Source organism: Rhyacophila brunnea, unplaced genomic scaffold (genome assembly GCF_057557595.1).
Source record: "Rhyacophila brunnea isolate RB1 unplaced genomic scaffold, BYU_Rbru_1.0 scaffold_185, whole genome shotgun sequence".
Lineage (NCBI taxonomy): Eukaryota > Metazoa > Arthropoda > Insecta > Trichoptera > Rhyacophilidae > Rhyacophila > Rhyacophila brunnea.
The window spans coordinates 208,738-224,095 of NW_028232843.1; the positions used below are offsets into that span (position 1 = coordinate 208,738).

The following is a 15,358-nucleotide window of genomic DNA, read 5'->3' on the forward strand; positions in this document are numbered from 1 at the left end:
TTTGAGGCTTACATTATTAATTTGTTACAAAAAGTTTTGAAAATAGAATTATTGGTTTATTCTCACCCCATTTCACGTAGATATTGCTTCCATTTATGGTATTTTATGGCTGCAAGTAGTTTTTTTTTATAGACAATAGGTTTACCTTGTATTACCTACATAAAAAGGACTCACGGGCGACTAATTTTATTCACTAAATGTTTTTACATAATCGCATTAATTATTGCTTAACATTCGAATGATTGTGATGTATAAATCACCATATATAAATATACTTACAAGATTTAACAAAAGATTTATATAGGTACCTACTCAATACTGTCTGAAAATATCTGTTTTAGCTATCGCCGATAACTCGAATCTACTAAGAAATCAATAAATGAAACAAGTTTGACCGAATTATAATATAATAGTTTCTTATGAAGTTTCAAAGATGCATTACAAATTTAAGCCTTCAATGTAAGACGGCATCAAGGGAAGAAAAAGGCACATATACCTACGTACAATTGAACGTACCTGATGCATTGGCCCGTAATCTGAATTCGAACAACCTGGTTGAGTGCATTCATCATCATAATATAATGAGTGTGATATATCTTCAATGATCTCGCGCTTGACGACAGCTGGTTGATTATCGGATGTTTTATCAGAGAGGTCCGCCATAAGGTACTGAAAAAAGCATTATTATATTTTCTAAACACTGTAAAACCAATTTCAGTTCATGTAACGTCCATACAACGATGTATAACAATTATATTTAACATGAATTGGTAGATAACCTAAACTATATCGCATGTATGTATTATAGTTGTCAAATTGTATAAACAGGTAATTTTTTTGAAACAAAGTTAAATATCACCTTATGTTCCTACATATTGGTAAAGAGGCCACAGTTTATAATAATAATTAAAACAATCATTGTTATTCTCAATCTAAAGTGATTGTAAAGAAATTTAGTTTCCAAAAACTAACCTCGAAATTGCAACTTGAAACGTCCGCATTCTCTTGCGTTACATGAAAGCGAGGGTCCGGGTTGTTTGGACGGCTAGGCATCATGTCAAACAAAGACTTGCCTTCTGTATCGGAGTGTCCTCCATCACATTCTTGCTTTACATCCATGTTAAGTGTAAATATGGCAGGAACAACGTGACAGACAGGATACATCAGGGTAATGCTAGAAAAGTGTTGCCACAAGTGTTTTGTTGTCAGTGCTGCCATATTTTCAAAGTGGAATTATAGTACCGAGCCTCCAAAATTATAGTATTTCGGCAAAAAATATAGTACGCGTTGAATGACTGCATTTTCCAAAAAATACGCGTAAAGTAATTAACGTCACCTTTTTTTTAGACAAAAATTCAAATGTAAAGTAATTAACGTCTCGTTTTTTTAGACAAAAATTCAACTGTAAGGTGATTAACGTCTCGTTTTTTAGACAAAAATTGAAATGTAAGGTGATAACCGTCTCGTTTTTTTGCAAAATATTCAGATGTAAAGTGATTACCGTCTTCTTTCTTTTAGACAAAAATTCAAATAGAAGGTGAAAAACGTCTTGTTTTTTAGACAAAAGATTAAAAGTTAGTTATTTAAGTTCCCCCAAACAACTATTTTTATCTATTTTTCCGAATTTTTAAAATTATAGTATTTTGGGCGTACTATACCTGTTTTATATCGTACATAGTACGCGGGCCAAAATTATATTACAAATACTATAATTATAGTACGGTTGGCATCACTGTTTGTTGTCTAAACAAAACATGGCACGAAAATGATCGTCTGCATTTCCTCAATCATAACGAGATTAGCGCATCTCGGCATTCAAATGGCAAAAGGGCCCATTTTTCCTATTTTCAAGTTTTCTTCTACAAACGTTGTTAAACACAATATTAATCTTCAATGTGGTAAAATAAGATATCTGTCAGTGTAATACAAACCAAATGCCACCCGTATTTTGAGGCAGGCACACGGACATTGGGTATGATTTGCACCAAGCACGGATAGACAGGGCAAAGTCAAATAAAGACATGGCCCTTTGACAATGTCTTGTTTGTTATTCTTACTTGATCCTTGACTGAATGGGTAGGCAATAAAGTGTCTCTACTTTATTGTATTACCTACCTAATTGATTATATTATATAGGTTAAAAATAACAGTGTAGGTATTGAGATATCCCGGGTCCTGTGGCTAGCTCGGGATGTTGGTAGGACCCGGGATTCACAAAAATGAAATGTCTTTCTTTGTTGAACACGTGGCTTTATATTTTCAACGGTTATTTTCACAAAGAAACTTATGTTTAACAGTATCCAAATGAATCTTATGTTGTTACGTTCCTAATATTAATTATATCGCTTACCTATATTCTAATTATTATTTATCTGAATTCGTTTTATAGTAATACAATATGAAAAAGTTATTTGCGCGGGAATTCGCGAACTTAATTATTCTGCGTCCACCGCGACTATGTATTTTTTTCCACTCTTTTTATACATATTGCAGTATAGTATAGTATAGACATGGTTACAACTAATAATTGTAATTTAGACTATCAGGAGAGGCTTAATAGTCATGAGTGTAACAATATACCTACCTTCGCAGTTAGTGTGTATTTGCCATTGGTGAATACGTGTAGTGCTTGAAAATATCTAAAGGCAAAACCCGAGTGGTAGAAAACTACCTACTCAAATAGAATAGTACAAAACTTAAATCTAATAAAGCACAGTTAATTGTTTAATCGCTTCCACGGTATAGACTATTCAGTATTTCGGCCATACATAATTAATGATTACGTATTGCGGCAACACTTCTCTTAAATTAATGTACCTTGAATGGATCCTGCTTGTCGCGTTCTTCCTGACATTTACCATTAAAATGGACGTAAAGCGAGAATGTGATGGAGAACAGTCTGATACAGAAGGCAAACCTTTGTTTGATACGCAGACTAGCCTCCCAATCAGCCCGGAAGTTCGCACTCATATAAAGCAGGAGAATGCCGACGTTTCATGTTGCAATTTCGAGGTTAGTTTTGGGATACTGATTTCTTTTACAATCACTCTGTATTGTGACTAACAACGATTAATATATTATTATAATATCTTGCTTTTTTATAAACTCCGTAGAGACACAATGATATTAAACGTTGATTTAAAAAATAACTCGATTATACATTTTGACAGCTACGATACATTTGTGATTTAGGTTAGGGCAGGTTATCTTCTAATTCATTTTGACTATAATTAGTCATTCAAGTGAAAGTGGTTTTACTGTGTTAACCATAAAGTTTCTTTCAGTATCTTTTAGCGGAACTCTCTAATATAAAACCTGAGACGGATGATCAACTATCCGTCATCAAGCGCGAGATTATTGAAGATGTAATAAACCCATTATGTGATGTTGAAGATCCTCAACCGGGTTCAGATTACAGGCCAATACATCTGGTTTGTTCAATTGTATAATGTGTTATTTTTCTTCCCTTGGTGCAGTCTTATATCGAAGATTGGAATTAGCAATACATGTTTTAAACTTTGAGCCGTTTCACACGCGACACCATTGTCTCGAGACGCTGCATGAATGGGCGCGATTAGACGGAGAAACAAGTATGTCACGCTCTTATATATTATGTAGAGAAACGATCATGCGGTGCCCAATCCGTTGACATCTTCCTAATTGATGAGGGTGACGTGTTTAGATTTATTAAAAAAAAAAAGGAATACCCGCTCTTAGGGATCGCATATCTCCCAAGATTTTTTAAAGGGCTGTATTGACTTTGTCAAGGGCCACTTTCATATATTATATTTTACCTGACAATAGAGCCGGGTATCTTTCCGGAAGCATGGAAGATGTCGAAGGTTACTCCAATTCATAAGAGTGGTACGGAGTTATCAGTGGAAAACTATAGGCCGGTAGCCATTCTCTATGCACCAGCAAAAGTTCTTGAGATAATCATGCACAGCATGATTTTTCCGAGGATTGAGTCATTTCATTGCCGACTCAAGTATTAATCTATAGATGGCGCTGGTCATTTATAATGAATGAGCAGCATGGATTTGGAGCTGGCCGTTAAACGATTTCTCGCGTTATTCGGGAGAATTTTAAGAATCGTCAGCAATACGTATCGTACACCCTCTATCAGTCACAGACATGACATTTAAAACATTTTCTGGTGTGCCTCAGGGCTCAAACTTGGGGCCATTGCTGTTCACGTTTTTTTATAAATGACAGCATTGGTAATTAAAAATACTATGTTTATGTTGTTTGCTGATGACTTGAAACTCTTCATGAAAGTTGTAATGCAATGATTTACTGCTGACAGTACATATTACCGAGGCCATAAAAAGAAAATCCACGTGTACTCACGTATTATTGTGCAAGTTGCAAGATTGCTAGCATGAATCAAAAAAGTTCGCTTCTGAATTTTCACGTGACAGATGGGATTTGTTCAATATCCGCACAACAACCTACACCGCGCAGTCTCATTTTGAGGTTAACCGATTTTCACGACCTGTCAAAAAGTACCTACCTTAAAATGACAACATGGCGTCTCTCTTACTATTTACGACAGTCAGCAATCTTACGTGTGAACAGTAACTGTTATTATCGCTAAATAAAAGCACAATAGATCTGTACATTTTCAATGTTTCCCATTAGTTCTTGGTCGTTCCCTCATGGTAAAGGATGGTGACCACCTTGGAATGTTATCATCTTTTAAGCGATCAAGAATTCCCACTCCTCTCAATCTTCTGCTTCTATCAGGACAGAGTGAAGGCTGCTTTCAGTCAGCTCTTTTACTTGGTCGCTCTTCCTCTGCTTCATCTGCCTTGGAGGCTACCCAAAACTACCAGTCTCTCCAGAGAATCAGCTCCGCGCCGAACAATATGTCAAAAAACTGTAGAATTCATCTCGGACATATTGTCGAGAGACGTTCCTTTATAAAATATTAACATTTTTATGGAATTTTATATAATATATTGAACATACATCATTTTGAAAACATTTTTGAGAAAATATGTAACAAACGGAAGAGATCTTTTTTTGGAAAAAAGTAAAGTTATTAATTAATTATTTCTTTTATTCAAACGAATAATTCACAAGATTTAAGAATATATCATTCTGATTATTGAACATTATATAATTTAGTTAAACACTAACTGAAAGAGTATATCACAACCAATAGAAAAAACTTTTTTGAAAAAAGTAAGCCAACTGGTCGGGAATCGAACCCGGCATCTCCAACGGGTAAACGCCCCAAACTCGTCGCATTCAGCCATTATGCTACGGAAGACATACTAATGACGACAAATATTTAAGCTATTGGTTATTAAATACCTACCACTCAGCGCTCTTCGAAATCATGCTACTTCGGCAATCGATTTTTGTTTATTAAAACAAAGTAGGTAGCTATTTTACTATTACGAAGATTACTAACCGACGTCTAGGAATTTCTCCAATATTTTTTAAGCAACTTCTTGTACTTGCTAATAATTTTTAATTAATTATTTCTTTTATTCAAACGAATAATTCACAAGATTTAAGAATATATCATTCTGATTATTGAACATTATATAATTTAGAAAAACACTAACTGTGATATACTCTCTCAGTTAGTGTTTCTCTAAATTTTATAATGTTAAAATAATTAAGTCATTGGACGCTAAAGACGCACCTGGTTCGTAATAATCAGGCGGCCTATCGATATTAATTAACGTGCATTTTAAATTACCTTTAAATTTAAATTTAAAAAACCTACTTTTATTTAAAATACAAAAGCCGATTGGCAATAGAACTTCAATTTGGAAAGCTCTTATTATTAACCGCGATATTATGGCTTAGTTTAGGCAGGGTTAAATGGAATTTTAAATATTAATTTAATGAAAACAAATAAGTATGCCTGATAATGTTTAGTGTGCACTATTTATGTCGCATCTTAACAGCCTACTTTCACCTAGATAATAACGTTAATATGCTATATTAATAATATGTACTTATTGACAACATGTTATATGAAACGTTGTTTATTTCAGTTCGCTGTGACGGGTGTCGCTGGTCTCAAAGCTGAGACTGACATAAAGCGCGAATTCACTGAAGATAAAATGCCACCATTTTCTGATGAAAATCCTCAACCCGGATGTTCACAATCAGATTACACACCAGGACATGGGGTATATTCAATTTTATATATTGTAACATTTGCTTCTCTATTCGCCGATTTTTATCGAAGGTTGACGTTTAAAATCTCGATAAATCTCCGTACCATTCCTAGCCACTCGTATTGAAAAAAGTAATTAAAGTAATCAATACCTACCTACTTTGATTTAAAATACAAAGGCCGATTGCCTATGGTAACTCAATTTGGAAAGCGCTCCAGAGAGTATTATAAGAGCCATTAGTTATAGTCTCAACTTCTTAATTATTATGTTGGTTAATTAATACAGGGGAATTATTGAGTTTTGAAGAAAACGCTTTTTAAGGCCATATTAACTGATTGTATTGCTGCAGGTATGTATTCATTAAATAATTAGGAGAACATAAATTATCACTTAAATAGTAGAAGTAATCAATATACATATTAAATATTATATCGATGCCCAATCACATTTTTTTTATAATTTTCAAATAATGTCTTTATTGTTTTTTTTAGTAAAGTTGTTATAAAACGCAAACTGTGAATATCATTTTACTTATAAATATATATCTACTTATCATAAAATTGTACTGCTTTTCATCACTTGTAAATATCGGGTCAAATTAAAAACATTAATTTCTCGTGCTTGTCTTTGTAAAGGATTTTTGTCATACCGCGATAGAGATGAGGTTTTCATTGTAAACTGAAAATATACTATTGTAACGTGTAAAACACACCTTTCACACAAAGACACAGCGCTTACACACCTACTATATGCGCACGAAAGTACGTGTGCTTCTGCGCAGGTCCGTTTTTAAGGTGTTTAGCAACACGACTTGCTGTTTTGCTCAGATCATTATTTAAATATCAGATGTGCTCAACCGGTAAACTTTATTAATTCGAAAAATATTTATCCAATAACATTTAATATGTGTAAATTATATAAACCGAGTCATTCCTTCTCGAGAGTGTCGCTCTTTGGTTAACTGCCGTCCCTATGCGACGCTTAGTATGCGTGACCTCACGAATTCAGAAGTATGATATATAAAAATATTGTTTAAACTGTTGATCGAAGTCGCTTGATGAAATTTGAATATAAATTCCCTCCCGCACTTTCAGGTATAGATCCACGTCCCCAATATATTCTGTAACACTGCATACAACATTTATAATCGTAGCCAAGATAAGTGGGTTCTAGTTAATATTAAAATATTGTTTATACTATTGATCTAAGTTGCTTGATGAAATTTTAATATACATTCTATCAATTTGAACATTTTTTGTGACATCGGTTACGCCTTTCGGCATTTTCCGACACTATGCATACTCCCAAATGACACACTAACACAGAAATTACTGGCTTATAATGTTTTTTTTATCGAACAGGGTGCAAAACTGCCTCATAGGATGTACGTTAATCTGGTGTTTTTATAATAAGCAACAAAGTAGGTTTGAAAATAAATGTAACAAAGACGAAAGTCATGTTCAACTGCTTTGCAGGCCAAAAAGAGATCCTCATCAATGGCACTCAGCTCGAACAGGTGAAAAGCTACATCTATCTGGGACAACAAGTATCTATAGATGGATGTATATTTGATGGAATTGTTCGCAGGGTAAAGCTAGGCTAGAGTGCTTTTGGCCGCCTGAATAATGTCTTCAAAAGTGACCTTCCACTGTGCCTAAAGCGCAAAGTGTTCAACCAGTGTGTGCTTCCCGTGATGACATATGCGTGTGAAACATGGACCCTAAGTAAAAGAGAGATCCAGAAACTTAGAGTAGCACAACGTGGTATGGAGAGGTGCATGCTGGGCATAACGCGAAAGGACAAAAAGAGAAATGAGTGGATAAGGAAGCAGACAAGGGTTTGCGATGTAATAGAGTTTATTAAAAGCCTTAAATGGAGATGGGCTGGACACATAGCTCAAAGAAGAGACAATCGTTGGACAAATCTAGTCATCCAGTGGTATCCAAGAAGTACAAAACGTCCACAAAATAGACCATGAGGCCGCTGGATCGATGAAATGATAAAGTTCTGCGGAAGTACGTGGCAACGCAATGCACAGGACCGAGAGAAGTGGAAGCAACTTGAAGAGGCCTTCATCCAGCAGTGGATAGATTCAGGCTGATGATGATGATGATGATTTTATCAATATATGTGAGAAATAAACAGTACACACAGTTGCCGAGTAGAACTATTTTATTCCCATCAATCTGGAATTTCGCATTCGGAACTATAATAGATTTAAACATACTACCAAGAGTTGTACCACAATATTGTGTCATAGTCTGTTTTGTGCATTTGCCTTTCGATGTTACATTCAGGTGCTTTTTATGGTGTCTGTATTTAAAATCTATGTTGGAACTATTACCATTTCTTATTGTCATTTTCACTCACACTTAACTTATAATGTCTGAAGATGCTGTAAGGCAAAAGTGTAAAAAAATAACTCAAATGGAACAGTTTAAAATCTAATTTATATTGATAATAAGATCGATTATTTTGGTTTTTCTAGGTTTCTACTAAAGGCTTTTTTACAAAGCATCACGATATAGACAGGTGTCAACAATCCTCACCCGATGGAATCCAAGATAGAATGATGCAGTATTCTGAAATGACAATAGATGAATAGACAATAGAGACAATAGAAGAAACATTAAAGGAGAAATCTCAGAACGAGAGACTCCGAAGGAACTTCGACTTATTCTGAGAAGAGTAGTTCATTTCTCACGTAATTTGATTTGCAGCATTTGTAACGCAGTTTTTGGATCCGGAAGTGCTCTAAAAAGTCACAAAATAGTTCACATGGGCGTTATTGGTAGTCGAAGTCAAGAAAATATTATCTCGCAACTAAATCATCTCAAAACACGTAAAATGACACGCACAGGTGAAAAACCTCATAAATGCAAGATGTGCACATATAGATGCTCGCAACTTAGTACTCTTAAAAACCATGAAATGACACACACAGGTGAAAAACCTCATAAATGCAAGTTATGCAAATATAGATGCTCGCAACTTAGTAATCTTAAAATCCATAAAATGACACACACAGGTGTAAAACCTCATAAATGCAAGGTGTGCACATATAGATGCTCGCAACTTAGTAGTCTTAAAAACCATGAAATGACGCACACAGGTGAAAAACCTCATATATGCAAGGTATGCCCATATAGATGCTCGCGACTTAGTAGTCTTAAAAGCCATGAAATGACACACACAGGTGAAAAACCTCATAAATGCAAGTTATGCACATATAGATGCTCGCAACTTAGTAATCTTAAAATCCATGAAATGACGCACACAGGTGAAACACCTCATATATGCAAAAATTGCCCATATAGATGCTCGCGACTTAGTAGTCTTCAAAAACATGAAATGACACACACAGGCGAAAAACTTCATAATTGCAAGGAATGCACATATAGGTGCTCGCGACTTAGTGCTCTTAAAAGACATGAAATGACACACCGGTGGAAAACCTCAAAAACCTCATAAATGCAAGGTTTGTTCATATATATGCTCGCAACGTAGTCATCTTAAAGAACATGAAATGACACACACAGGTGAAAAACGTCATAAATGCAAGGTATGCTCATAAAGATGCTCGCATCTTTGTGATCTTAAAAAGCATGAAATGACACACACAGGTGAAAAACCTCATAAATGCAAGGTCTACTCTTATAGATGCGCGCAACTTATTAATCTTAAAAAACATGAAATGACACACACAAGTGAAAAACCTCATATATGCAAAGTTTGCCCATATAGATGCTCGCGACTTAGTAGTCTTCAAAAACATGAAATGACACACACAGGCGAAAAACTTCATAATTGCAAGGAATGCACATATAGGTGCTCGCGACTTAGTGCTCTTAAAATACATGAAATGACACACCGGTGGAAAACCTCATAAATGCAAGGTTTGTTCATATATATGCTCGCAACGTAGTCATCTTAAAGAACATGAAATGACACACACAGGTGAAAAACGTCATAAATGCAAGGTATGCTCATAAAGATGCTCGCATCTTTGTGATCTTAAAAAACATGAAATGACACACACAGGTGAAAAACGTCATAAATGCAAGGTCTACTCTTATAGATGCGCGCAACTTATTAATCTGAAAAAACATGAAATGACACACACAAGTGAAAAACCTCATATATGCAAGGTATGCTCATATAGATGCTCGCAACTTAGTAGTTTTAAAAGACATGAAATGACACACAGGTGAAAAACCATATGAATACACTGTATGTCCATATAGATGCTCACGACGTAATGCACTATTTTTATCGACCATTTCCGATCCTAATAAGAACATATAGGCCTCCATAGAGTGGAGGTTGTTTTAACAGATTTAGTTTTTACGAGAAACGGTGTCCAGCCAGGATTGGAACCTGTGCCCACGACGCTTTCGGTTGACGCTTTTGCCTCGACCATCGTATAAAATGATAAATATATTATTATATTCACAATACGGATGTCCTACGCTTAAATAAATGACAATATTCATATTGTGAATACCCTTATAAATGTTGGTTAGGAGTGATTATATGCTATCTTGTCAAGCGACCCTAGGCGTACGGCATATTGTATGTTAAGAGTATTTGCAAGAAGTTATTGTTTTGTCGGACGGTGCCTCGAACGACTACCTTTATAATGCGATCTGATATAAACCTACTGATTGTGCCGCCTTTGTATGAAGTTACCTCTGACTATATTTTATTGATAGTAAAATCAACGTTGTTTTTCTTGTTGTGACATTGTAAATTGTATTGAAATTTCCTACCGGAATAAATTGAAACTACGTGTTGGTTCCTGCTAAAACTATCAAACATCTGGAGAATAGAAAAATTTAGGTCCATTTACCTGGATCACCCAATGTTAAAACTCCATTTTTTTTTGGGTGCGTTTGTTTGTGCATCGTTAGTGCACGTTTGTGCACGTTTTTTTTTCGTTTGTGCACCTATAATAACCGAAAAATTCCAATTTCAAATTGGGTGTTCCAGCTAAACGTTGGGTCACCCAATGTTGAAATTTCAACTTTTTTTTAGTGCATTCGTTTGTGCATCGTTAGTGCACGTTTGTGCACGCGTTTATTTCGTTTGTGCACGCACATTAAGGGGGTTATTCGCATTTCAATTTGGGTGACCCAGCTAAATGCTGGATACTTGTGTCACTAAACTTATATTTTTTTCAAAAATTAAATTGTAAGCACTAGTGCGTTGGTAGTAAACGTTAGTGCACGATTTTTTTTTGCCTTTTCACCTGTATTCAGCGCGCTATTTAATTTTTAAGTTTGTATGCAAAACCTGACTGCGTGGGTTTAAAAATATTTTTTGTAGTGAAATCTCTTGTCGCATAGCTAATGCGCAATTATGCATACTTTTTTTATTTTTTTCTCATTTAGTGCGTGAGTTATTCGATATGAAATATTTGATGAACGTTAAGTAGAACCATCCAACAAACTTTTTTAATTTTTTATTAGGTCATCAATTTGCCTATTATTGGCTTACGTTTGTGCATGTACTTTTTTCGATTTCGAGATTATACGAGGGTGGGTCAATAAGTCCTTAGAAAAGCCGACAGGTGGCGCGACTAGTACTGTAAGCGGTTTGTTTTCATGCAGCGGCACTACCGATTCAGTATGCTGCGAAGTTTCAATCAGATTGGTCGGGTTGTTGTGTGTACATTCTCGTACATTTAAAAAAAAAATTTGCTTGTTTACAAAAAATAGAGAAAATTGAGTTTAGAGCTGTTATTAAACATTTTAATATAAAAGGGTTAACAGCAAAGGAAATAAAAAATGAGTTGGATTTAGTTCACGGCATATCTGCTCCTTCACTTGCAACTATTTATAACTGGTTAAATGAATTTAAACGTGGTCGTACATCAACAAAGGATGAACCACGCTCAGGACGTCCTGTAGAGGTGACTACACCAGAAATGATCAATAAAATCCACGATATGGTGTTAAGTGACCGAAGATTAAAGTTGAGTGAGATAATTGAGGTTACAGGGATCTCAAAAGGTAGCGACATTTCTATTTTACATGACAAATTGGGCATGAAAAATATTTCTGCAAGATGGGTGCCGCGTTTGCTCACAGTCGACAATAAACGCAATAGGGTGGTGGCCTCTAAAGCCCTGTTGTCGTTCATGCAACGCAATCCGGATGATTTTTTTCGTCGCTTTGTGACTGTAGATAAAACATGGATACACCACTATACTCCCGAGACGAAAGAACAGTCAAAGCAGTGGATTGCGAAGGCAAACCATGTCCAAAGAAGGCGAAAACCGTAAAATCAGCTGGTAAGGTTATAGCTACTGTATTTTGGGATGCACGTGAAATTATTTTCGTTGACTATTTGGAAAAAAAAAAAACAATAACAGGGGATTATTATGCATCTTTATTGGACCAGCTAAAAAACAAAATTGAAGAAAAACGGCCTCATTTAAACAGGAAAAAAATCCTCTTTCATCAGGACAATGCCCGTGTTCACACATGTTTACGATCAATGGCTAAAATTGAAGAATTGAAGTTCGAATTGGTCGACCACCCACCGTATTCGCCAGATTTAGCCCCCAGTGACTTTTTCCTTTTCCCAAACTTAAAAAAATGGCTAAGTGGACAACGTTTTTTTTCAAATGAAGAAGTCATCGATCGGACAAATGCTTATTTTGAGGACCTTCCGAAAACTTATTTTTCTGACGGTTTAAAAAAAATTGAGAAACGTCTAACCAAGTGTATTGAGCTCCAAGGAGATTATGTTAAGAAATAAAAAAAAATACAAAAATAAAAACTGTTTTAATGCTTTTTTCTAAGGAATTATTGACCCACCCACGTATCTTGAGAGATATTATTTTTTAAAATTTAGTGACTTGATACTTGAACCAATAAATTTACCTTAAAATTGTTTTGTTAGGTGCATACGATTACATATATTTTTTTTAACTTTTAACATGATTTTTCAATTTTTTATCTCTTATATTAGGCTATAAATTTGATTTTGAATGGCCGTTAAGTTTTAACATCAAACATTTTTTTTCCACATTTTTTAAATGCACACCTTTGAGTAATTTAATTACATGATTTTTCATGTATTTTGTATTGTTTTTCCATGTAAATTACGCGAAAAATTCCAATTTTTCCATTTTACTATATACCCCGTCAAAATATCCCGAACAAAAACAACCGCATCCGTTTGGAAGATCCAGTCAAAAGAATCTCGCAAAATAGCCAAAACGGTGTATGCTCTCTAAATATTTCGGTTTATAATAGATTACTTAAAAATAAATATTTTGTATACACAAAAGTGTCAAAATTTAAAAAAAATCATTATTAAACTTAAAATTTGTCTTTTTATTTATGATTGTGAATGGATGAATGTTAGTTTCATAAGCAAAAACGCAGTAAATAATAATTATACTTACCTACTGTTTTTAACTTATGATCCGTAATAAAAAATAAATAAGTTATAATAGAATAATTAGGTTGGTATGCATATTTTTGAAAAATGCAATGTATTTTTATGCAACGATATTTTCTTCAAAAGATAATATTGGAATGACATTTCGTCAACTAAATGCGCGGAACTTGTAAATCCGTTTCACAGAAGGAAGAAAAAACTGTTTTAAAATAAAACGGACTGGTTTAGGAAATTTGAACACTTTTAGTATTTCAATGTTATAAATGAGTAAATCTGGTCATTTTTACAAAATATTTATTAACATAGAATATAGAGGAGTTACATGTTTGCTTTTGTTTTTTTGAGATTTGAGCTGGGAGTTACAATGTTTGAATTAAAATAAACAGCACCAAGTTTTACAGTATCTATTGCTTGTCTACATTATGTTGGAAAATTCAATAAAATCGCATAGCCTCCCCAAACCAAAGCGAATATTCGCGGCGAATATTCGCAGCGAATTATTCGCCAATAAAGCTCGTATTGGCTTACGGGGCAGAGCACGCTTGCGCGACCGCCTTGCGTCTTGAGTGCGAGTTTGCAGCGAATATTCGCTGCGATTTTCGGGAACTCTGTCGACAGCGAATTTATTCGCGGCGGACAATTTCGCCAAGGGAATTAGTAAAATCAAAATGGCGAAGACATTGAGCAGCTGATCGAGTTGGTCCGGAAATATCCAATCCTTTATGATTTCTCTGACAGTGACTACAAAACATAAGAAAGAAAGATAAGATATGGGATGAAATTGGCAGGGAAATTGTTGAAAATGGTATGAAGGTCGTCATAATAATATTATGTAGGTATCTTTGTCTAACCAAAGTATGTAAAGTTTTTTGACAGGATGAATACGCTATTATAAATAAATAACTTTAATCTAAGGTCCCGATATTTAAAAAATACATATTATTAATTTGCGTCATGCACAGCCTTTAATAACAGAAACTTTATAACTTTGATTGTTAGTGCACTGACAGTTCTAACTTATTGCGATCGTTTGACGTTTTGGTTTCGACTTTCGAGCAGTCATATCAATAATGTTATAATTAGGTATCAGTTACAATACTTCAATCATATTCGGTATCGGTCACGTAAATACCCATTTTATATTCGTTGATAATATTTTTTTAGGTTAGATAGGTAGTCTTTAAGATTATTTTTTTGCATCTAACATTATGCAGCATAGCATTTCTATTGTAGCTAAAGATATAATATACATATAGGTAGATAAGTAGGTACTCCATGTCGTCATTGTGGTATTTTGTAAGGTTTTAGACCAAAAACCTTACATACTACTTACTATCAGGTTATTTACAGTAGGACATACCTAGGTTGTGTTTGTTTTTTGATCTCAAGAGACCTCAATCACAAAAACGATATTATGTACCTATATACCTACTAGGTATATATTTCCTACGTATGTATAGGTACGAAAGTGGGTCAATAATTCCTTAGAAAAAAGCATTAAAACAGTTTTTATTTTTGTATTTTCTTTCTTTCTTTCTTTAACATAATCTCCTTGGAGCTCAATACACTTGGTTAGACGTTTCTCAATTTTTTTAAACCGTCAGAAAAATAAGTTTTCGGAAGGTCCTCAAAATAAGCATTTGTCCGATCGATGACTTCTTCATTTGAAAAAAAACGTTGTCCACTTAGCCATTTTTTTAAGTTTGGGAAAAGGAAAAAGTCACTGGGGGCTAAATCTGGCGAATACGGTGGGTGGTCGACCAATTCGAACTTCAATTCTTCAATTTTAGCCATTGATCGTAAACATG

At 34.6% G+C, this 15,358-nt stretch overlaps 1 protein-coding gene across 2 annotated transcripts; it reads left to right on the plus strand.

Moving 5' to 3' along the window:
- The first annotated feature begins 2,805 nt into the window (after positions 1–2,805).
- LOC147073053 (uncharacterized) lies at positions 2,806–11,819 on the plus strand. Of its 2 annotated transcripts, none has more exons than XM_085945666.1 (4): positions 2,806–3,012; positions 3,285–3,431; positions 6,015–6,152; positions 8,629–11,819. In XM_085945666.1, exons 1-4 carry the CDS (start codon positions 2,812–2,814, stop codon positions 8,743–8,745), a joined length of 603 nt encoding a protein of 200 aa, XP_085801792.1. In that variant the 5' UTR covers positions 2,806–2,811; the 3' UTR covers positions 8,746–11,819. The 2 variants fall into 2 exon arrangements, 1 of the variants encoding a protein (XP_085801792.1); XR_015070497.1 differs by lacking the exon at positions 3,285–3,431 and having other exon boundaries at positions 2,824–3,012; positions 8,629–10,181; positions 10,348–10,989.
- Positions 11,820–15,358: the final 3,539 nt, after the last annotated feature.